Source organism: Borostomias antarcticus, assembly GCF_949987555.1.
Source record: "Borostomias antarcticus genome assembly, chromosome: 15".
Taxonomy (NCBI): Eukaryota; Metazoa; Chordata; class Actinopteri; order Stomiiformes; family Stomiidae; genus Borostomias; species Borostomias antarcticus.
In genome coordinates, this window is record NC_140248.1 from 1,939,982 (window position 1) to 1,965,625 (window position 25,644).

General features: G+C 45.9%; 1 protein-coding gene across 1 annotated transcript in view; it reads left to right on the forward strand.

Annotated features, from left to right (window-relative positions):
- The window catches only part of tmem132e (transmembrane protein 132E), a gene marked incomplete at its 3' end in the record, with an annotated part of 143,363 nt that overhangs the window by 96,263 nt on the left and 21,456 nt on the right, over positions 1-25,644 (forward strand). The window contains exons 5-6 of the mRNA XM_084449528.1: positions 7,558-7,701; positions 22,688-22,893. Of these exons, the coding sequence (XP_084305654.1) occupies positions 7,558-7,701; positions 22,688-22,893 (350 nt within the window). The remainder of the gene's footprint in view (positions 1-7,557; positions 7,702-22,687; positions 22,894-25,644) is intronic.

Here is a 25,644-nt window from a genome sequence, read left to right on the forward strand (position 1 = left end):
TGGTGGATACCCATGCCTAGAAACACCAATAGGCATCATCACTCCCTACAAGCTTCCTCTACGAGGACAGAGCCAGGAGAGGTACAACCGTCACCATTCCAGGGCCCGTTCAGTGGTTGAACGTGCTTTTGGAATGATGAAGGCGAGATGGAGGGCCACATTCTTCAAGGCACTGGAGGTCAGTCCAGCCTTTGCCCCAGATATCATTGCTTGTTGTGCCTTCTTACACAATCTGTGCCTCAAGACCAATGATGTCATGGAGCTGGAAGATCTCAACCCTGATGGCGATGCCCAGGGTCCTCACGATGATGCACCAGGCGGCAGGGAAACAACTGGGAATCACATCAGAGAGCAGATGGCTGCAATGCTGTCTGCGCCTGACCACCTCCCAGAGCACCTGAGGCAGCATGACTATGAGAATGAGCCTCCCCTCCCTCCAGAGCACCTGCAGGAGCATGACTACCTGTGAACTGTGTTAAAGTAGCGCTCTACTACCTCGCTAGCTAGGCTGAAGGTGAATGAAATGCCCTAAGTCATCATGTACAGTACACTGTCTACAGAGCCATGATCACATACAGTATTATAGGTGCCGCACTGTGTGCTTTAAGAACAGCCTTGTGCTATACAGCGTCACTGTTGAATAAGGCAGAGTCTGGTCAGGTGGATGCAACTGTTTGCACATTTTTGTTTAATGTACTGTACACGGGGTATGTGGGGTTATGTGCTTTCACTGTGTAATGTATAATGTGAGTTGGGAAAAGCATTTCCTCTTGAGGACAATAAAATCTATCTCGCTATCTGTCTATCTATCTATATCTTCTATCCAAGTTGCCTCTAGCAAAACAGGATCTCATCTCAAATCATTTTATTTGGGCACAAATACAATAAGTTGCTTGGACAAATCCACAACGTATATTTTAAGGAAGCAAATAATATGAACAAACATGATTTGAGCAATGAATGTGAACAAAAATAAGAACAACAACAAAGGTCACATCATTTGAAAGAATGGTTAATAAGATGTGACATTCCAGTCTTGAATTTTGGAATGTCACATCTTATCAACCATTCTTTCAAATGCACTCAACAGTCTTTCTGACTGTTGAGTTAACTCAGTGTGGCGCATATCCTCTTTTTCTGCCTCTTTTTGGAGGAACTCCAAAATCCCCCCTGTTGCCTTTCTCCTCTTGGCAGGTGGTGGCAGGGTGTCAGGGGAAGGGCTTTCTGTGGGGTGGGATGTGGATGGTCCTCCTGGGCTGGGGGGTGTTCTGGGGGATGGGGAGTTTGAGGGGCTAGGGTGGCTGCCTTCTGTTTTGGAGTCAGGGAGAATGGTGGGGTTAGCCAGTGCAGATGCAATTAGAACTGGGGGTAATGGATGGTTTAGACCCCAGTGCCTCATGCATGTAGGGCCAGTTCTTTGGTGTGTCTTCCCCCTGGTCTGTTCCACTTCCTGTCACTGGCTTTTTCAGCTCCTGTGGATAATGGTGTGCAGTAGGTTAGCTCTCAGCAGCAATAAAACTAGCCTTTAAACAGAGACAAAGTCATTCACCTTATATTTCTTTTGTAGGTTTTCCCACTTTTTAGATGCTTGTTTGTGGGATACACCTTGGAGCCCCATCTCTTTGATCACAAACCTATAGTTCAATATAGGAGGGGGAAATTATTTTTTGTCTTTTGTGTGAGTGGGCTACTCAGCCCTCTTAAGGGAGCCTGGGATGATGTAATCCACAATTACTTGATCATATTTGATATGAAAGGTTCATTTGTAAATACTGATAAATGCCATTCTTAAAATGAACAATACCTGTTTAGAGTGCACACACGTTTTGGGTGATTAATGGGAAAATGTTTTAATTATGATTTAGAATAAAATATAAATTAATATAATTAAATACAAATATATGAGAGATAATCACAAATCCAAAAGGAGATATGTTTTGCAAATGAGCACTGTTGACACAAATAAATCAATGAATAATAAATAACTTACTCCCATGCCTCTTTGGCAGCATTCATTTGTTTAGTGAATAGGCTTGCATTTGTATGTTTTTGTAGTGAATAGGCTGGCGTTTGTACGTTTTTGTAGTGAATAGGCTTGCGTTTGTATGTTTTTGTAGTGAATAGGCTTGCGTTTGTATGTCAGCCTAATCAGCTCCTTTGTCTGTTCCATTGTCCCTGTAAATGAAGGAATATATTATGTCAATTTGACACAGTCCTAAGCCTATTTTGATTTATTTTTCTGTCACCTATGCATGAATACAGGCTTGTAATAGTTTGCTGTTGCCTATCTAAAATGATTGCCAGTGTAGGAAGACGGAACTTACATTTATGTGGTGTTTCCTCCGGCATCGCTTTGCCACGAGCACTTCCTGCTTCAGCTATCGGGAGCTTGCACCGATGCAGACTCGCTATTTAAGGGTTTGACAGCCCACTTGCACTCCAGGCGCACTCCGCGCTAATTGGTTTGGGACGGCCCTTAACATGGCGAAGCTCGGCGTGAACGCGCAAACGGAGGGGGAGTGGATAGGGCGAGGGTTTAGGGGGTGGTTTGAGATTGGGCCTCCGACACTCGTCAAGGGTCGAAATCTCATAAGCCCCAGTAGTAACTTCAATATGTGTTGCCTTCGTCTTGCTAATAGACTATTTCAATATAGCCTACACAATATACAATAGGCGTACGATGTACAATATACACAATATATTACAAAGATACTAGTTTAAAATATAGGCAGTTGCTGCCAGGCGAATTGAGTTTGCTTGCTCATTGACCGGAAGATTATGAGATGCGTCATCCTAGGCGCTTCCCCGCTAGACCGGCGAAACAACTGCGAGAGACAAGCCCCAGACTAGGTCTGGAGTGGTCCTTGAATAATGTGGTGATCTGGAGTGGTCCCTGAATAAGGAGGTGATCTGGAGTGGCCCCTGAATAATGAGGTGGTCTAGAGTGGTCCCTGAATAATGAGGTGGTCTGGAGTGGTCCCTGAATAATGAGGTGGTCTAGAGTGGTCCCTGAATAATGAGGTGGTCTAGAGTGGCCCCTGAATAAGGAGGTGGTCTGGAGTGGTCCCTGAATAAGGAGGTGATCTGGAGTGGTCCCTGAATAAGGAGGTGATCTGGAGTGGTCCCTGGATAAGGAGGTGGTCTGGAGTGGTCCCTGAATAAGGAGGTGGTCTGGAGTGGTCCCTGAATAAGGAGGTGATCTGGAGTGGTCCCTGAATAAGGAGGTGGTCTGGAGTGGTCCCTGAATAAGGAGGTGGTCTGGAGTGGTCCCTGAATAAGGAGGTGGTCTGGAGTGGTCCTGGATAAGGAGGTGGTCTGGAGTGGTCCCTGAATAAGTAGGTGGTCTGGAGTGGTCCCTGAATAAGGAGGTGGTCTGGAGTGGCCCCTGAATAATGAGGTGGTCTGGATCGGTCCTGGATAAGGAGGTGGTCTGGAGTGGTCCCTGAATAAGGAGGTGGTCTAGAGTGGTCCAAACGGTCCTCTAGAACTTTGCTGCCGCTGTCGTTGCTGCTCTGCTCACAAGATGCCACAAAGTATTGAAGTTCGGATGACTTTATAGGCCAGGGGTGTCAAACTCTGGCCCGCGGGCCAAATTTGGCCCGCAGTGTAATTATATTTGGCCCGCGAGGCAATACCAAATGACTACTAGAGCTGGCCCGACAGTATTCGATTTTGCATGTCTGCACTATTAAGTTATATATTGTATGGTAATAAGCGTTTCTTGTTCCATATTCAATGTTAAAGCAAAACTTGTTTGGGTCCATATTAAAATTTTCATTTGTTCAATGTTGGCCCGCGACTTTGTTCAAGTTTAAAATTTTGGCCCACTGTGTATTTGAGTTTGACACCCCTGATATAGGCCTATGTGTTAGGGATTGAGGCAGGACCCAAAAGCAGACGGCAGGCAAGCAGCTCAGGTTCAAAATAAGGGTTTTAATTTCCAAATAATACCGGGAGGAAACGCAGGGGAAACACGCACTAACATTGACAATGAACCGACAGAGAACAAAGGAAACAGGAGGGCATATATACTCAGGGAAAACAATCAAGGAACAATGTACAGGTGTGCAACAAGACATAACGAGACACAGGTGCAGACAATCACCCAGACAAGGACATGGAGGGATTCCAACAAGACACCAACACAAGGACACAGGAACAAGGACACAATGGAAGGGAACGGGGAACGAGGCTGGGACAGGGAAAGGGACCGGGCAGAAGCAGAGGGGGGAACTAAAGGGCCAGGAGAGGAGGGACGTGAGACTAGTGAGGGAACAGGTGTCTAGAGCTGGGGCTGGGAGGACACAACCAACATGGAAGACAAGACAACGAACACAAGACCAAACACACGGAGGTAGAACAAAACCAAGTGACAAAAGTGTACAATAGTCTCTGGGGGTAGTGCAGGGGCAGTCACTGGGAGAGGTGCTCAAGGTCCAGGAAGGTCCATAGGGCACAGGAGCTCAGGGTCAGGAATCCAGGCCAGGATCAGGGGATGAGCAGGGCGAACCAGGGGTCCGGGGCAGGGGCGAGGGTCTGGACCAGGAGCAAGCAGAGTGGACCAGGGGTCCGGGGCGAACCGGGGGTCCGGGGCGAATCGGGGGTCCGGGGCGAATCGGGGGTCCGGGGCAGGGGCGAGGGTCTGGACCAGGAGCAAGCAGAGTGGACCAGGGATCCGGGGCGAACCAGGGGTCCGGGGCGAATCGGGGGTCCGGGGCGAATCGGGGGTCCGGGGCAGAAACGGGGGTCCAGACAGGGAGCAGGGGGTGAGCCGGGACTGACCCGGCCCGAACCATAACACAATGTGCGCGACTAGTTGTTTAAACGACTAAACGGCGCAGCTTTTGCTAGTCGTTTAAGAAATAATAGTCGATTCAACGAAATATAATAGAATTAGATACAAATAAAAATATTTATAAAAAGACGTAAATAATTAGTCACCTCATTCATTCATCTGCGCAATCCCTATTGTTTATGCTGCGTTCCTTTTGTATGGGAGCTCCGGATTTGGCGCCTATATGTATGTATATGTATATGTATGTATATGTAGCCTATCGTCTGACATCCGCAGTCTTTAATATTATAGTAATTTAACTTATGCTATTCAATGATCAGGGGTGCACGGCACATTGCCACTAAAGTGTGATCATATTAATTAATGTCTAGCCTAATCATTTGGTTTGTGAAAGTCAAGATGTGACGGAAATCTGTGCAACAATGGGCTATGACTAGATTCCAAGAGGAGCGCTCACTTTCACAGCCTAATTGCCGAGTTGAACTCTGAAGGAGGCAGACCATTACATTTGCAAAACATAGGTTTATGCATACTAGTATACATCCAAGCAACTGTCACAAAGTACTCCGTGTTTTAAATAGCCAAACCATACTTGGAGCGAGATGCGCAATGAGTAAAAATTGGCTTCCGCTGAATGTTGGTTAGAAAGATAGATCCTTATTGCAGACACGCAGGTCCATATAAAACATTATATTTGCACAGTAGGCTACCATTTCTTTCACTTTATTATTTGCATCATTCTTTGTGGACCAATGTTGGAATAAATTTGCCTTCGAACGTTATTGCCCTCTCCGACATCCGCGGTCTTTATGTGAAATCTAGTTTTAGCCTACTGAAACATTACAGGCTATAGGCTAGCCTACTCTTCTTCAATTAAACAAAATAAATCACATTTATATATTTGCCAAGTAATAAGCTGTAAGGACAGGCTGAACTACTGTTTTGCACAGGCAAACAAAGGAGAGTGTGTGACAGCCCTGTGCAACGCATGCAAATTGGCTGCCGCTGAGTGTAAACATCAAGAATAGTCATGCATTTTAGCTTGTGTTTGAGAAACATCCTCAATTTTTCTGTCAAAACCCCAGCTCTTTCTCAAACAAGACCATCAGGGTTCTGGAATTTAAGCAGCTCCGGGTTCTCACTGCAAACCCAAAGGAAGTATCATCATTGGACCAGAATAGCCCTCGCAGGTTCTTTTCCTGTGTGTCTGAACACCTCAGAGTCTCACAGGCTATAACATTTTTAATGATTAATGTAAGAAATGTGTGTGTGTGTTATTGATAGCGCTCGCTCCCTGTGTTCATGATAGGCCTTCTCTCATTATCACGGCCACTGCGGCTAGCGCTCACCACCACTGTAAACTGTCCGCCTCGCTGTTTACATGGTGCATATTAGCTCAGCACAGAATACAGACTGTCAGGATAGATAATAGACTGGCACGGGACAATGAAGAACATGGAGGAGACTTGCAGGGCGCCACCATCACTGTCATCTCTTCAGTTAAAACCTAGGTGGAAATCACATTATCTCACAGTCAAAATTGCCATTTATCAACAAGAAGAGTGGTTTTGATTGTTGGTAATATTGTTACAGTATGATTCTTAGAAGACATACCTTAAGTTTTTCCAGGCCTGTTCTTGTTGGCGTAGCTACTGAGTGATTTTACCTGCCATGCGTAAGTCATGTTAATTGGTTTTGGATTACATATTGAGTCATAACTATTATATACTTGTTGCTACTGCATGTCTGTATGGGGCCTATGATAGTATATTTACATTGTGAACCACAGGAGGTAAACATGAATGCATCCAGATACATCGTCATGTCTTTTATGCTGCCTTTTTTATCTTACAGAACTTAATGCTTTCTCATTAAGACTTGAAGGCAGCCATCTGACAAATATTCAAATATGCTGTTTTGATTTGCATGATTCATTTTTTTCCTGTGGGCCAAATGAGTCATACCCCATGCAAAGATCCACCAAAATAATGAATTGATTGAGATTTGCCAACTGAAAGGCCCAGTGTGCGTTTTAATTGGTTGCTTCTACAATACTGTATCTCAGTGGAGTCATAATAAAAGTGTGAATCCGATAGTCTTGCCCTTGTTTATTATCATCTCCCAACCAAGTTAAAATTTCCAGGGGGATGAAGGTATATCTACAACATTGCTTATTCTCATCCTCTAATTAGATCACTCTTATTTTATGGCAACTTGCAAGCTTTGGTTGGGAAAAGTTTCACAAGCAGAGATTTTGTCATCTGTCAGTTCCCTTGACTTTTGTATCTTAACAGGAATAGATGATGGATTTCATCAGCTCCCATTGCTTTTCAGACATCACAATGAGAACATCTTGCCTTTTGTCTCCCTTACAAGCCTTTGATTTGAGGCGAGATGCAGCTGGAGGAAGAAAAACAAACCTGTGTTGTGTATGGTGATTGATGCTCATTATTCCCCGTGCATTTCCCCATCTCCCTCATTTCACTTTCAAAGTGTTCATCTGAAGGTGTGAGGACAGCCCGATGTCGCTGTGGCCTTAAACATGAATACCTGATGAGACTCGTCATAAAAAAAGGGGGCCCATTAAAATGTGATCCAGGCCACCATGGAGAATGGCTTCCAGCACGGTCGTACACACACTCCCCTTTATGAAATGGTGTGGACGGCTCTCGGTTGGAATACCAACGAGCGGTAAGGAGGAAGGAATGCATTCTTTCCAACGCGGTCTCACTGCTGCTCCTCTGTCCTTTCTGTGCCCACAGGACACTGAGATCATTAACACTGCTGTACTGACCGGCCGGACCGTGGCTATTCCAGTCAAGGTGGTCTCCATTGAGATGAGCGGAACGGTCACCGACGTGTCGGCATTTGTGGAGTGCAAGTCGTCCAATGAAGATATCATAAAGGTATGCCCCCTCCTCCCGCCCTCCTTCCACCGGACACTAGCACGGCTTGATGTCCCACACTGAAAGACATCCCTCTACGCTCATACAGAACCTATTATGGACACTTCCCGAATGCTGTAAGATACCATGAAACTAGCATCAGATCCACATCATACACGCCTGTCTCTGGGGTGAATCAGTGGATGTTCATACTCTTGTTCTACATCCAAATAAGGCTCACATGTATGATGGCTCCATACCACGCTGGCCAGTTCAGTCAGGTCACAGTATCCCCAGATTTGACACTCCCAGGAGTGGCCGTGGCTCCTATAAGCAAGGGTAACCCTGGCATACCCATACCAAATCCACATAAAACTTGAACTTTTGCGACTTCTTGCAGTGAAAGAAGTGAAAGATCAACTTTCAGACTGTTGTAGACTTAAATGCATCTTGTATTCTGCCATATCGCTTCATTCTCATCTGTGTTTATTGTTTTGGTAGTGCTTAATCTCCCCCTACAGGCCTCATGAAAATAAACAGTCCACATTACGGTCTGTTGACAGCGGTCTAACTAGATCGTCGTTCACTTAACGTTGTAGGCCAGGTAAAAGGCTTCTGACTTACGGAAGTCAAGGCAAACGAAAAATCAACCAATAAGCCCACACATACAAAACCTCAAAAAAATATTGTCATCCGTCAAGATGTAACCTTATCTGTAATTTGTCAAAATGTTTAAAAGTGGGCGTAGGGTAAGCCTGCTTTCGAGTGGCTGAGGCCCCGTCCACACATACACAGATATTTATGAAAACAGATTTTTTTCTCCGCGTTTTGGCCTCCCGTCCACATGTTTTTGGTCACTGAAAATGTTTCTTTTTGAGGACGCCTTCCAAGGTGGAGATCTGTAAAAACTCTGGTCTAATGGTGCATTCCAGTGAACGTTTGATATATAGTTACTTCCCGGCTGTAAGGTCGGAAGGACGGCCTGTGGCATTCCAGTGCTTTTGGTCGGAAACATCCGAAACATCAACAAACAACAATAAACATGGACGTCAGAAAAGCAAGCATTTTCTCGCTCATTGTTCATATTAAAAGAAAACAAGTGGCACACAACTCTATGGCGCTTTTGCGGACCCACGAACAGCAGCGAAAACTCATTAGGTCATGTTAATGACATTAATAATGTATTTTGTGGTGCAATGACATTAATAGCCTAATGTATTTTGACACTTTCGCCATTTTTCCCGTCCTGAAACGTCACGCAGCGTCATCTCGGATGATCTCGGGTAGCATCAAAAGCTCCAAGCTTCCGACGTCGGAGCTCCCACATAAAAAGCCGTTCCAGTCCTCGGAGTCATCGGACTCATGGTAAATCCGATATATCCGAGGACACTGGAACGCAGCATAAGTGGAGTCGAGGGGAAGGGTAAAACCAAGGGGCCATTGCGCATGCGCCAGGAACAGTCTCAGCAGAACAATGGCAGCTATATACAGGACTCTACATTTGGTCCATGTTGCTAGCAGTGATGCCAACTTAGCGACTTTGTCGCGACTTTCCAGACCCCCCTGGCGACTTATTTCATGAAAAGCGACTAGCGACAAATCTAACTACTTTTTCTGTTCATTTGGGGAATAATGGTGTTGACAAGGAAGTGAGCTCAGCTCACGAGTCACGACAAGAGAAAACTTTTCTGCTGCCTTCACGTCCTCTCTCCCTCACTTGCCCACACACACACCGCAACAACCAATCGTATTGTCAGAAACGGCTAGTTTACCTAGATACTGGTGATGTTAGGTTAAGTTCACGAATCCCACAGAGCCCTCCTGAACACGACGTCACATCACATACCTACGTTATAATTAAGGAAATTAATCCCTGTAGGCTATATTATTTTTCCGTTATTCTTTAGGTTTACAGACCTACGTTGTTTAACACTAGAATAGCTGAGGGTGGGTCAAGGTGCAACTACATGCAACTACATTAAAAAATAATTCTCTGCAACTGTTCAAGTTACAGCGCCCTGCTTTCATGACTTTTCCTAGATATGTGCGTTTTACCTGTCAGTGTTTTTGAAACTTCGAAATCCCACCAGGAAAAGGTAGTTTGGTCATTTTTTTAGTGAATTCTGTCTAAAAGCCGGTCAGCCATCTTTTTTTTACCTGACTTTTAGGCTGCAATGCTACTTTCTCCCAGCAAATGTCGCCTAGGTTCATCAATATGTTTTTTTTTCTTTTCTTTTTATAGGAATCAAGGTTGAATGAATAATCCATCCTTACATATGGATATAAGAATGTGCACAGCAATAATATTTTTGTGGTAGACTATATGTGACTTCAACAATCAATGCAAAAGGTTACACTCACACAATGGCTCATTTAGATAAAACTGTGTTTAATCTCAAAACGTATGCTATCAGCTCAACACAGGTCAAATGTCCTCAAACGAATAGCACTCATAGTCTGTGATGCAAATGTTGAATTTTGAAATGTTGTAAATGTCTTGAAAACACACCCTTACGTGTATGGATGTGAATGCTTATGTAGGCTAGTGAATGAATGCAAAATTACTAGGGGGAGGCTATTCAACCCTCTAGATCGTTTGCATCGGTTCAGGGAATAATATGTTACAATGTTGCACTTGGCACTTCGGTCGTTTTTGTTCAACTGGCAATCTGGACAAAGCAAATACATTAAATTTGTATTCATATTATAATTATATAGGAGCATTGGTGTGAGTAAAAAGAACTGTGCTTTATCCCTCTGGAGTCTGCGCCCGCGTTGGCGCGGGCGTCGTACGTTTTTATAGATTTTTCAGCCATATCAACACGCACATAAATCATATACATAATTTTACACCGTTGTTTTGTGTATAAGACGTCTGTTTCGTGTCTTGAGATTTACAGCGTTTATGATTGGTTCCTGAAGGCATCCTACGCCGCCTTCTCTGAATCTCCATTGGTTGGAGCTTTCCCCATGGATTCAGCTGTCTATCAGTCTCAGACATAATAAACCAATGACCATCCACATTATTCACCACTTTCTATCAACAGAGCCCCCCAATGGATAAACCTGGGCCATGTGGTTTGCAAACAACTAGGGAGGATGTTTTGAAACCTGCTGGGCTAAGGTTACCTGAATGAACTTAGGCTACCGGAGGAGATAAAATGAGCAAACAAACAAAAAACAGGAGATGTGCTGAGGTTTTAGAGGCTGTCTTTGAGTCCAGCTCATCAGAAGAGGAGCTTGGAGGATTTGGAGACGTGACAACAATTTGGATCTCGTCGATGATGTAAGTTTATCTAGCTTCACTAACGTTAGCTTATGTTAGCTAGCACTGTTTATGTTAGCACTGTATGTTAGCTAGCTCTGTTAGCTAGCTCTGTTTGTTTATGTTTTATGCTTAGCCACTATTTATGCACACACAATGATCAATCCTACTGTAAGATACCTCGCGAGCTTTGTGCCCGAGAGCGCTCTGTATGGGCCTGTGTGAACACAACAATCGCAGACAAGTGCACACTAAAACAGCCGCTCCGAGACCCTCCTGAAGAGGTGTTTTCAGAGCGGTTACAACCGATTTCTAGGGCACTTCAGTTGTTGTGTGAAACTGCCCGTTCTCGGACGGATGTTTGACCTAAAAAAGACCCCGTAGTCAGATGCGCTGTGCATTGTGGGGCGCACTGTTTGTTTACTTGACTCTCCAGTGGAGTGCGAGCTAGCGCAAAGGTGATGAGGGACTGAATAACTGAAATATTATAACTTTAATAACCGAAATAAGAGGACAAGAGACATAAATAAGCACTAGTGCTATGAGCAAAAAGGCGTTGTAACATCTCCATGTTTACGTCTTGTTTACATCTCAAGCCGGTCTACTCCTGTTTACAGCCGTCCTTATGGAAACATCATTGGTGCGCACTACATCTTGCGTGGCCTTGCAAAGCTTGCGCTTATGTAGTTTGCGTCGACTATGAATCCGGCCTAGGCGCGGCTGTGCTTCTCCAAAGTGCGCCGACTTCTTGTTGCAGTCAAAACCAAATCTAAAGTAGGCCTAATGATTTACGTCCTGCAAAATATACATCTTTCTATCCAACAATCAATGTTTAATTTGCCAGTGAATGTCTGTTTTGCCAGTGCTCTACTAGAGTATGCACACGTGTGTGTGTGTGTGTGTGTGTGTGTGTGTGTGTGTGTGTGTGTGTGTGTGTGTGTGTGTGTGTGTGCGCGCGTGCCCAGGCCCAGGCCCAGGCCTTTGGCCCATAGTTGGCTAGTTTACCTACTTGGTTAGCTTACCCTGTGTTGTTAGTCCTGCCTGTTGTTTTGTCACATTGATCTTCTCTGTTCTTGTAAAGTGTCCTTGGGTGTATTGAAAGGCGCTTTATAAATCTAATTTATCATTAATGTTGTTTCTCTGTTTTGCATTTTTCAGAAAAGAGAAGCACACACCATCCACGTTATCCACGCCAGTTTCCATCCTAGTTGGTTCTGCTGAGATGCGTTCAAGACCACCGGCTTTGCTATCAGATATCTTGTTCATAGCTTGATACACTTCATGAGATGGATGATTTATTGATTTTATTAATTTATGGAGTAACAAGTCCATTGTTTGTTAGTTCATTCCAGTGAAAAATTACAAGTAAATGATACGTTTGGAGAAAGAGAACCTGTTTTCTTGGTCTTTTTATTTCCAGACATTCCATGAAGGTTTATGTGGTGTGTAGTCATTATTCAGTATTATTACATCCCAGTATTACATTTGGGGAAAGTAAAGTGAAAAACAACAATTTACTAAAAAAATTATTTTACATAATTGTATTTTAGGCTTTGATTATAGATGTATTTGGCTATTTTAACTAACTTTTCTATGCTATTTCATTTATATATATATATATAAATATATATATATATACACACACATACATACACATACATACATACATACACGAGGTGTGACCGAAAAGTCCCCGGATTGTGTCAGCCATGCTCATGCCTCTATTTGAATTGAAAAAACAATGATATCCCTGTGTTGCCCTATATCTCACGACTATTCTGGTATAATATTGTCCTGGTACGTTTGGAGAGATCACCCCAAATGGCCTGCTTGATGGCGATCACGAAGGCAGTCCCCCTGGCGCACAGTGTAATGGGCCTGCAACTTTTGGAGGATTGGAATGATCTGGCCACAGGTTGGGTTTCTTTCACTGGAGACACAGAGTGTGGATGTGTGCAGCACACGCATCAGCTCCACAAACTCCTCTGCCTTCCTGAAGTCCCCTGTGTCCATGCTGTTGACTGTCCTTCTCCACCTGCTTCCTGAGCTGTGGGTCCATAAGAGCAGCTTGGATGGCAGGGACCTGCTCAAAGAATCTCTCAATCGTGAGAAAGAGAGAATTCCACCTCGTACTGACATCCAAGATGAGCATGTGGATGGGCAGACCTGACAGGAAAACACAAACAAATCACACACAAACAAAATAAGTCACCCAAAATCTATCCATTTACTAGCATTAATTTTCATATAGCCTAACTGTTTGAGTGAATAACATATTGTATGTTGCTGTTATCTTTAATGACAAAATAATAAAAAGCATGATTCGAAAAACAATATTAAATTACCATTACACTTTAATATCATTAATAACATAACATCAATCATGTATCTATAATCAAAAGAATGTACTGAGATGTGATCTTACTGAACAGTTGCTGCTTCTCCTTCAAGACCACTTTGGCCATGTGGGACCTCTTCATCCACACCACTGTGGCACGGACCCTGGCTGCCCAGTTGGACACTTGTAGGATTTTGTAGATCTTCTGAGCTGCCATGTTGAGTGTATGGGCGAAACACCCACATTTGACAAGGTGGAGCTTCTTTATAGCAACATCCATGTTGGAGGCGTTGTCAACTGTGGCTGCCACAACCTTCTTTTGGATGCTGAAGTCCTCCATGATCTCATCTATCTCCTCAGCCACAGCATGCCCTGTCTGTGCCTCGTACACGGCTCTCGTCTTGAGGACCTTCTCTTTCATCTGACCTTCCCAGACGTAGTGCACAGTTACAGTAAGGTAGTGGTCCTGACTGACGGCTGTCCAGCTACCTTGCTAACTTGCCTTAGCTCAGAGACCAGATTGTCCTTCACCTCATACCATGCTGGGATCAGGCGGTCAGACGGCTTCTCTCTAGAGAAGGGTTTGTAAAGCCGCTAAAGCCTCCCTACAGAAAATTGCTGTGGGAATGAAGCAGAACTACTATGAGTAACATTTATTGGTAGGGCTGTAGGCTAACCAAGCCATACCGTGTAGCCCTCCCCAACCCCCACTGGTTTACATTAACATGCAAATAGGCCTAGCTGTCTGTTTGCTGGTAGCGAATGTCAAAGGACAGGGAGCAACCTTTTATTTCAGCCAACTCTCCTAAGTGATGAGATGATGTTTACTTTGTGGCATCTGATGTGGCATTTTATTTGAACATGCATGTTTTTATAGGCCTATCGGCGTACCACTTATCACCCAATTGAATTGGTTTCGGTGTAGGTAGGCTACCCTCGTGATCCATGAAGGAACGGTGTGTGAGATTGAGAATAATCTGAAATCACAACAGGGTTGACTGGCTGTTCAGCCACACATTAGGCTAGGCTAGGCTAAGCCTATGAGTTAAAAAAAAACACAAAAAAACCACAACATTGCACTGGAAACTGGCACTGTCTCGTTTTTCCACAGACAAAATTACATCAAGAGCAACAGTCATGGGCGGTCGCCACTACTGAGTTAGACAATACGATTCTGCTAATTTCACATTTGTCAGGCACACTCGTCCACTAACGTTAGTTCATTTTGAAACCCAACGTTTTGCACAGTCGGCAGGCTCACACTCACTACAACCCCCACCATTCACAGAATTCTCAATGAGCCTACATTGACATGCAAATAGCCTAGGATGGTAGGTGCCACTTTTGCAGCAGTTTTGCAAATAGGCTAGATTGCTAGCTGCCAGTTTTAGACTGCTAGCTAACAGTTTTGCAGTGGCTGGGTGCAAGATCGCTCGTCGTCACTGTAAATGAGGGCAACCTCAGTGCCTCTCGAGCATAAATAAAGGTTTGAAAGATCTGTAAATCCACAAGCCGGCCAAGTCCAATGCATCTTGATCACAACTTTCACATCTATTCTTGGCTGTGATATTTATTGTACCGAGTAAATGTTTACATTGTATATTGTCTTGACCCATTGAGGAAGCTAAATGTGAATATAAGCTAAGCAATACCTGAATTTTTATGTGCAACATGAACAAACTCTAGCCTACTAGAATAGTCAATATTTTCCCATTGCACTTGCAGACCCTTATTCTAAACCACAAGAGACAGTTATTCAAAAATAAAGTGTTAACTGAATCAGATTATTGTTGGAGTCAATTTATTTTTCAGTAGCCTTTATACTGCATAGAAAACTGTGCTCATGTGTCACGCTGTGTTTGTAGCCCTCTGCAAATACCAACCCCACCCATACAGCAGCACCTACAACTACATAACATTGGTTGGATAGGCTAATAATAGCCTAATAAAAAACTACGGTTGAGCTAGCTAACGTTACCTACCATTAGCTCAACCGGGACAGTTGCCAGCTAGCGATAAGAGGCAAAGTCCCAAGCCCAGTTGATAGCCTCCATCGTGGGATGAGGGTGGTGCAATCATGGCCACTATCCAGCTTCATACACCCAACATTAGGCTAGCTAAGCTAGCTAGCAAGCAAGCAGCTGCAAAGTCGAACAATACAGATTGTAAAATGATGCGGGGGCATATCTCTCGCTAGCTATGCATGCCGTATTATATTATTTTAAGAGTTGGCCCCAAAACACAAAAACGTTCATTTGAAGTTAAAAGCTAACAAAAGCTGGGGCCGTCTATAAACTGGGGCCGTCTCATTCATGACGGCGACAGGCACTAGCCTGGCAGACTGCATCGAATAGTTATTAAACAAGCTTGGGAACTAACGTTAGCTGGCATAATCCAATAATTCCCCCAAAAGAACCCCTCCACTGCACAAGCTGTTTACCAAACCTAGCTAATAAGCACAAGCTACTGAGTGCAACGTTAGCCCTGCTAACGGAGAGAACGGATTTGGAGGAGATTGTTGCAGCTGGTGCTAAATGAGGCAAAGGAACATGTCAAATAGAATACAACAAACATGCGGAAAATGTATTCAATCACTTCTTACGGCTTTCCAGCAGTGTCGATGCAACTATTACTGCCCTCCACAGAATATTGCTACATACTTCATGTCCGGATGTAAACAAGCCGGATTGCCAGATTGGTGCTGCAGCCCCAATGAGTGCTCCAAATCCCCCCAATGCGATAAAAACCTGCCCAAATATTATATATTTATTTAGTATAATATATATCTATATATCATATTACATGTTAAGAAAAATGCCTTTCAGCTCAAATTCTGAAAATAATAACTAATGTGGTAAAACTGCAACACAAGCCTACCCCAGCGGCTTAGCTAAATCCGACCGGGCCTGAGTAAACATATTCATCCATAAATCTATCCATAAATTGCTCAATAGGTGAATAGTCCTACATGGTATCTAAACACTTAACTAAACAGATACAGTAAAACACACTAATCAGGCCTCTGGTCTTAGCAGGGAAACAGCTCCCATCCTCATCACCTTCTACTGATACCCTGAGACGCCGTATGGAAGAGCGTCAGAAAGCACTATGTTTTTTTTATTTCTTTGGCTGGAGAATGTTTTAAAATGGTGGCGGTGATAAGGCAGGACATTACCTGAGCGTTATTGAGTGGGTGTGCTTCACTGCCCCCACCCTGAACCTCGGAGGCCATTGAAAAGGAGCTCCTCAAGACGAGTCACCGGTTCAATAAGACACTCCGTTGAACATGGAGACGAGCTGCGCTGCCCAGACCCAGGTTGTGTTCTCTCCTTCACATTTTTTTTTACTGACCCCATATTATCCACATGGCGGTCATGCAGATCTATAGTAAACTGATTTTGAGCCCTTGCTGCAGCCGGTTGTATTTGCGTAGCACTCTAGACAACCGCCTCCAGTCTAAGTGCAGCAAAATACATGGGATATTGTCATCAGCCGACCTACAGTAGCGATAGTGCCCCGATAGAGGATTCAAGCAGTATTGACGTCAGATTCAGGGCTGGAGGGGGTTGTGGTGTGTTTGTGGGGGGGGGGGATGTGGTGTGTGTGGGGGGGGGGGTTGTGGTGTGTGTGTGGGGGGGGGGGATGTGGTGTGTGTGTGGGGGGGGGGGGGTTGTGGTGTGTGTGGGGGGGGGGGTTGTGGTGTGTGTGTGTGGGGGGGGGATGTGGTGTGTGTGTGGGGGGGGGTTGTGGTGTGTGTGTGTGTGTGTGGGGGGGGGATGTGGTGTGTGTGGGGGGGGGGGGTTGTGGTGTGTGTGGGGGGGGGGGGGTTGTGGTGTGTGGGGGGGGGGGTTGTGGTGTGTGTGTGGGGGGGGGGGATGTGGGGGTGGGGGGGTTGTGGTGTGTGTGTTGGGGGGGGTTGTGGTGTGTGTGTGTGTGTGTTGGGGGGGGGTTGTGGTGTGTGTGGGGGGGGGTTGTGGTGTGTGGGGGGGGGGTTGTGGTGTGTGTGTGTGTGGGGGGGTTGTGGTGTGTGTGTGGGGGGTTGTGGTGTGTGTGTGGGGGGGTTGTGGTGTGTGTGTGGGGGGGTTGTGGTGTGTGTGTGGGGGGGGTTGTGGTGTGTGAGGGGGGGGGTTTTGGTGTGTGTGTGGGGGGGTTGTGGTGTGTGTGAGGGGGGGGGGTTGTGGTGTGTGTCTGGGGGGGTTGTGGTGTGTGTGGGGGGGGGGGGTTGTGGTGTGTGTGAGGGGGGGGGGGTTGTGGTGTGTGTGTGGGGGGTTGTGGTGTGTGTGTGGGGGGTTGTGGTGTGTGTGTGGGGGGGTTGTGGTGTGTGTGGGGGGGGTTGTGGTGTGTGAGGGGGGGGGGGGTTGTGGTGTGTGTGTGGGGGGGTTGTGGGGGGGGGGGTTGTGGTGTGTGTGGGGGGGTTGTGGTGTGTGTGTGGGGGGGTTGTGGTGTGTGTGGGGGGGTTGTGGTGTGTGTGGGGGGGTTGTGGTGTGTGTGTGTGGGGGGGGGGGTTGTGGTGTGTGTGGGGGGGGGGGGGTTGTGGTGTGTGTGTGGGGGGGGGGTTGTGGTGTGTGTGTGTGTGGGGGGGATTGTGGTGTGTCGGGGGGGGGTTGTGGTGTGTGTGTGGGGGGGTTGTGGTGTGTGTGGGGGGGGGGGTTGTGGTGTGTGTGTGGGGGGGTTGTGGTGTGTGTGGGGGGGGGGGTTGTGGTGTGTGGGGGGGGGGGGGGTTGTGGTGTGTGTGGGGGGGTTGTGGTGTGTGTGGGGGGGGGTTGTGGTGTGTGTGGGGGGGGGGGGGTTGTGGTGTGTGGGGGGGGGGGGGTTGTGGTGTGTGTGGGGGGGTTGTGGTGTGTGGGGGGGGGGGTTGTGGTGTGTGTGTGTGTGTGTGGGGGGGGTTGTGGTGTGTCGGGGGGGGGTTGTGGTGTGTGTGGGGGGGGGTTGTGGTGTGTGTGTGGGGGGGTTGTGGTGTGTGTGTGGGGGGGTTGTGGTGTGTGTGGGGGGGTTGTGGTGTGTCGGGGGGGGGTTGTGGTGTGTGTGTTGGGGGGGTGGTGGTGTGTGTGTGGGGGGGTTGTGGTGTGTCGGGGGGGGTTGTGGTGTGTGTGTGGGGGGGTTGTGGTGTGTGTGGGGGGGTTGTGGTGTGTGTGGGGGGGGGGGGGGGTTGTGGTGTGTGTGGGGGGGTTGTGGTGTGTCGGGGGGGGTTATGGTGTGTGTGTGTGTGGGAGGGGGGTTGTGGTGTGTGTGTGTGTGGGGGGGATGTGGTGTGTGTGGGGGGGGGGTTGTGGTGTGTGTGTGTGTGGGGGGGGATGTGGTGTGTGTGTGTGTGGGGGGTGGTTGTGGTGTGTGTGTGTGTGGGGGGGGGGGGGGGGGGGTGGAATGGGAGAGAGGAGAGGGGCTGAAGCCCCGGGGGGCTTCGTCAGGGAGCAGGAGACGTGACTCAGCCCAGCTGATCCTTCCTCCCCGGGGGGTGTGAGTCACGGCGTGGCCGTCCAGGGAGCCTGCGTCAGAGTGCCCTCTTCTTCCATGTCAGTGGTCATCTCGCCTGCCTGGCCAGGAAGGACCACGCTGGCCTGTTCCTCTCCAGAGCTGCAGACACACACCTATCTGACACATTCACCTTTAGCTGCAGGACCACATTTAGATAAGAAGTGCTTCAGAGTGGAAGTGAGTTAAACACACTGAGAAGTCTTGGGTCTTGGTGAGCTGCTGTTAAATATCCAACACTGGGAATCTTTCCGCTACTTTTTCACAAACGATGCAAGGAAACAAAAGACTGCCTACTAGAATGCACTCAGTCACAAGACAAGAAGAGATAACATTCAGGCCATGGTTGTGTATTCTAATGCAATCTACTTCAACACAGACAGCTGTTGCAGAGAGGCCCCACAGCGGGCCTAGGCATGAGGAGAGACAGCCAGCTCATGGAACTTAAGGGACTGTTACTTATTTACTTACCCAGAGTCCACATGCAGACATGCGTATTAGAGTTAAATTGGTACTACCGGTATTCCCGGGACCCGTTCTCGGAACCATTTCTCATTTCCCGGGAAATGAATAGCGGGAAAACGGGAATTGCAATTTCAATAAAAATGAATAATTTAATTAATAATTTGACTAAAAAATTCATTGTCATGGGTTTTAATTATTATTTTAACAGCTGAGCTGCATGATATGTAATATGTCTGATGCTAACTGTGTTTGTGCCTGATATAGCAAGCTATAACATTATCATGTCAGCACTAGTTGGCTAGTCAGGCTAGCTAACATCAGGCACAGGCTAGCTAACGTCACACCGGAGGAGAGGGGCTATGGGGAGGAGAGGGGCTATGGGGAGGAGAGGGGCTATGGCGGCGCCAGGTAGCTAACTGTTCTGTCTTATCCATCTAGCTACAGTATAACATTAGACAGCAGCAGTAGTTGCTTAGCTAGCTTACCCAGACTAGCTAACGCTAGATACCTCCGCCAGCCGCCACAAGCATAGCCCCACTTGTTGCTACACAGTGTAACGTTAGCTAACCTGTGCCTAACATTAGTTAGCCACTAACGTTAGCGTTGCAATGATCAGACACTTCAGTTCTCCCCCGCCACAAACCTACGTGAAACACTGGTTTCTTTTAGCTTGTATTGTATTTGAAGTATTTCAGAAACACACCAGCTTGGGTTTAGCTAATACAGTAACGTTAGCCGGGGGTGGGGGGGGGGTGCTTACCTTCTCGTGAATTTCGGGATGACTGTTCTCCAAATGTCGCTTTAAGTTTGTTGTATTTTTGCCAGTAATTTTCACCCCACACGGTTTACAAATGGTTTTGTTTTCCTTTGCATCAAATATGAAGTTTATCCAGATGTCTGCTCTCCTCTTTCTCCTCTTTCGCTCCACACCATAGAGCAACCGCAAATCCCGGGAGGACAAAAAAATCAAATTTCGGTAAAAATATTTAACCCTAATGCGTACACAATGCTCCTCAATTCCAAGGAAACTAATTTAATCCATAAATTCTGTTGAGAAATGTAGCAGCTGCTGAACAGCTGTTCAGGATGTCACAACAGCAGATGAGGGGGTACTGACCTCAGATCATGAGGGGGTACTGACCTCAGACCAGCAGATGAGGGGGTACTGACCTCAGACCACTGGACTAAACAGAGGGGTACTGACCTCAGACCATGAGGGGGTACTGACCTCAGACCATGAGGGGGTACTGACCTCAGACCACTGGACTAAACAGAGGGGTACTGACCTCAGACCATGAGGGGGTACTGACCTCAGACCATGAGGGGGTACTGACCTCAGACCATGAGGGGGTACTGACCTCAGACCATGAGGGGGTACTGACTTCAGACCATGAGGGGGTACTGACCTCAGACCATGAGGGGGTACTGACCTCAGACCATGAGGGGGTACTGACCTCAGACCATGAGGGGGTACTGACTTCAGACCATGAGGGGGTACTGACTTCAGACCATGAGGGGGTACTGACCTCAGACCAGCAGATGAGGGGGTACTGACCTCAGACCACTGGACTAAACATAGCAGATGAGATGGTACTGACCTCAGACCAGCAGATGAGGGGGTACTGACCTCAGACCACTGGACTAAACAGAGCTCATTGTTGTCATCAGATGCATCCACAATACAGTACATTTAACCAAAACAGTCCAGCCCTCTGCCTCTTCGCCCGTGACTCCACCCAGACAATCTGCTGGCACCACGAATGGTGCCACAGCAAATGAGAGGTGGCATTAGCAGCTGTGTGGCAGCGTCTTGCAGCTCCGTGAGTGAGAGCTCTTTCATAAGCCCCCCGCCGGCTTCTGAGCCAGGAGCTGTTAACGGCGTTGGACTTGCCAAGCCAGCCATTAGCCGGCCAGGTTTATTAAGAGCACCCGTGGGAGCCAGGCTGTGGCTGGAGCTAATGATGTTAGCCACACGACCAGCCGGGCTAGCGAGCTAATGATGTTAGCCACACGACCAGCCGGGCTAGCGAGCTAATGATGTTAGCCACACGACCAGCCGGGCTAGCGAGCTAATGATGTTAGCCACACGACCAGCCAGGCTAGCGAAAGCGCTGGCACTGGGAGAGGCCCTACTGTCTGAGGGGTGCCCTGCTATGATGATGAGAGCTGTAGGTGTAGATGTGGGGGTGTGTGTGGGCTGATATTCCTTTGCCTGACTCACCTCTGGTTGTTGGCAAGACTCTAATCATGTTTACCCCGATTCCAACTTATACCACAGACTCCTCTGCCTTCATGGATGACAAAACTACTTTTCCTGACGCTTTTCCTTGGCATTGATCTGAGGCTGTATCATGTGGAGCTGCAGAATCATAGAGAAGCACCTGAGTCAAACATCATTTAAAAATACTGACAAACGCTTGGGGGGTTTTCTTGACTTAGTTTATGTACAATGAAGCATTGACTTAAATCAAACACCTCAAATACATTCATTTAATTTGAATATTAGCCTACAGTACATATTGTTGTCCTTTGTATACTACTGCTACAGTATGTGGCAATTTCCTAAATGCATTATTTGACTGGTCTACAGAGAACACCCTGTTTTTTGAAGGTCCCTCTTCCAGGCCTGGTTTGGTGATTTGAGAGTTGGACTGTCTGGGCTCTTGCGTGGACAGGATATTTTATTACTCATACTGTATCTTCTTGGAGGCTGTGATGAATCTCCAGCCCTGAGAGGACTGGCGAGCCCAGCCTCCGTTAGCGGGAGATTAGCTCCTCTGATTACAGCTGCCTCCCATTGACAGATACATCATCCACAGCATCCCTAAAAGAGAAATCCCCCAAGATCTATTACAGTAAATAATTGTGTATTAATGTGAATATCAGGAATTTGTGGGAATATTGGCAATGGTTAAGGGGGGGGGGGGTAAACAGCTTTTCTTTTCTGTCCATCTTGGTATATTATGCATTTACACTGAATTATCTGGCGCCATTCAGCTTGTTAGCTCACAGCATATATACATAGTTGCAGATAGATCCATAAAGTGAGATGGTGAGGGTGTGGGAGGCAGGAGGATTTGGGGGTGGGGTATGTGGTTAGCTTTATTTAAAGCTTACAATAGGCTGCACTTTACTCTGAGTAATTCCACCATTCCAGGACAGTTGTACATTCGATTTGAGAAGAAAACTCCAGTACTGTGTATTTTCTATTTACAGAATACAGCCCCTCGTGTTTTCATACTGGAACGTCTACATAGGAGGATTATTGCGACCTAAATATAAATGTGGCACATTTCAAACCAAAAAGACAGCCCCATATCCCACAACTGCAAGGATTAATGAACTAACTAAATCCATTGAGCTCAAATATCTGACACCTGCACCCACCCTGTATCACACCACCCAAAACCCCTCTCCACCATCATATACTGTATATGACTATGACATTTGAACCTTGTCTGCCACAGGTGTCCATGAATTGCGACTATGTGTACGTGAACGGGAAGGAGAGCCGGGGCTCGATGAACGCCAGGGTGATCTTCAGCTACGAGCACCTCAGTGCCCCCCTGGAGCTTACCGTCTGGGTGCCCAAGCTGCCCCTCCAGGTGGAGCTGTCCGACAGCAACCTCAGCTTCATCAAGGGCTGGAGAGTGCCCATTCTGCCTGACCGCAGGTACTGTAAACACACATGAAGCATTTAGTTTACAGTAGATATTCCAAAACAGCAGTGATGGTGAACTACATGAACTGCATGTTTTTATCTTCTTCTGCTGGGGAAACAACTGTCCTTTTAACAGTGCTGTGTTTGTTTTGAATGTAGAAAACTGTGTGCAACACCAAATGGCACACTAAGCACTTGTCATCAGTACAGTGGAGAATATCATTGACATTTGTTGAGCAACAGACACAGCCAAAGCCATGCTATTGTTTTTTCAGTCATTTAAGGCGAGACACCCCAGGTGAATAGGCTAAAAAAATGATTTAATAGGTATCACCATGATAATTACCCAGTTGATTACTTATGATAAGACAATGTTTTTTTGTATTACAAGTTTTATGAAATGTTATGTTTAAATATGCAAATTAGGCATTATCTTATCAAATATGCGCTAATTTGCATAACTTTCCAGAACAGAAATCTGAAGTTTGGATAAAGCCAGATTAAAAATTATTGTTTCATTTTGTTGACATATTAGAGTCGAAGGCTTTTACAGAGGAGATTTTTGATATCTCTTTTTATCACTCCATAAAGCAGAAAATAGTTCAACAGCCATAAGAAAATCTATTTTCGCCATGTTTTTAGTAATAAAATGTTATATCATTCAGGCTTTGAATGACATATGAACAAACCCCTCTGTAAAAGCCTTCAGAACATAGATGGAAGTACAACTGGAAAGTTTGGTGTATGTAAGTGCTACTGAAGTGGAGATTTCGATCTCAGAGTATGAGAAAAAACTCATTTAGAGAAAACAGGCTTTTAAAATATGATTCCATACATTTTGTTGGAAAGCACTATTTAAAGACACAATATCTAATTAAATCATTAGAAACAACAATATTGAACATCTAAAACATAAAAACTGATGACAATAACACAGCATTTATGAACTGAATAGAACCAGTCTCTCTCACACACACACACGCGCACACACACACTGCCACAAGTAGAACTGCCAACCTAGTTTGTTGTATGTCTACCTCTATAACACAGCCTAGTTGACCATGCCTGTCTACAGCCTAGTTTTCCATGCCTGCTCCATATGTAGGCCCCTCATCCATTTCCTGCTGATGCCTTTTCAGTTTCTTAGCTGTGCTCATGCTCTTGCGCCTACGTTTCACACTGACCGTGATGGCCTCAGCTATTGCTGACCTGCTCCCTGGTTCTGTGCAGTGACTCCAGCCCTCTCTCAATTTCTGCCACTGAAATGAAATGTATAGTGATTCTCTTCATCTGACCAAGCCTTATTGATGCAATTCAAAAAAGACAAAAATATACTGATATAGGATAAGTATATACAGTACATAGCCTACCCTCTCCCTTCTCTCTCTAAGGTGCATTGTGTTGCCATTATGTACATTATGTATGAAATGTGCTGTATAAATCAAGTTTGATTTGAGAGACACAGAGACAGACAGACAGACAGAGATAGAGAGAGAGAGAGAGAGGTCTATCTAACCCTGTTTCCATAGACTACCCGTCACTCTCGTCATGTCATATTTGTCTCATACATTTTAAAATGAAGTGTATCACTAACTCTTCATCTGGTTGTGTTTTATTGATATAAAGTAAAACTGACCACAATACACAAAATACTGAATGAAATTTTATTCACTATATTATTCTGTGGGTCATTACTTCATCCATATTATAGCCTACAACACGCAACAGTGGAGCCTTGCCATAATATAGACAAATAGCCTACACTGCGGGGAAAGCCAAATGTTACTGCGAGAGAGAGAACTTTTTTTTTTTTTACTTTTCCCCTATTAGGGGTATGATTAGTATGCACACACCCCTTCCCTTCTATCTATAAAGTGCATTGTGTTGCCATTACAGTAGGCTATGTATGAAATGTGCTACAAATCCTTGAGAGAGAGAGAGAAAGTGAGACATCTATCTCAGTCCTGTTTCCATAGCCTACCTGTCACTTTCTTGTCATGCCTCTGGTAGGTTTTAAGATGAAGCCTGGGAATCCCCAACACCTTAGTGATCTTATTGAGAGCTGCATATCCCAATCCTAACTCGTGTGCTAAGAGCACCATCCGCACATTGACATCAAATGCGACATCGTTCCTGGTTGCGTCTTCAAGGCGCGGAGATGTATACACACTTTTGCGGTAGCAATCTCTTTCACGCAAACTGCACTCTAGAAGCAAACTGCAACAGAACCCACGATTCTGTGGATCAATGTTTATTTTAAGCCCTGTCCCTGCACAATTGGGACAAATCAACCCGGCGATCAGTTCATTCAAACGCGCGACATGAATGAGCCACTGCTGTGCGGCGCGTTGGTCTCTCTCCTGTTGTCCGGCTGACAGCTTGCGCATCGATGCACTTTGTGAAGTAATTTCACCGTCTGCTTCATTCGATTGCTTTCCCTTCTCTTCCATTCCCTTTTTCCGATTACACCTTGCAAGTGACAACTGTTGTCGTCTTTTCTGTGAGCGTTTTACACTAATTAGCGTCGGCATCTTGAGATTTTTAAAGGTCCCGCTGAAAGCTATCAGGAAGTGTCAAGCACGTCACGTGACGAATCTGAACCAATCACGTTCTCAGAAATCAACAACAGCCAATGAGATTTCACGTTTAGCATCAAACCCGCCTTTGTATTTCCACGATTGGTTGCTGATACAAATGAAACTATCAGGTTTGGTTGCGATAACATCATGCTTGAGAGAGAGATCTCTCTATCGATATATCACA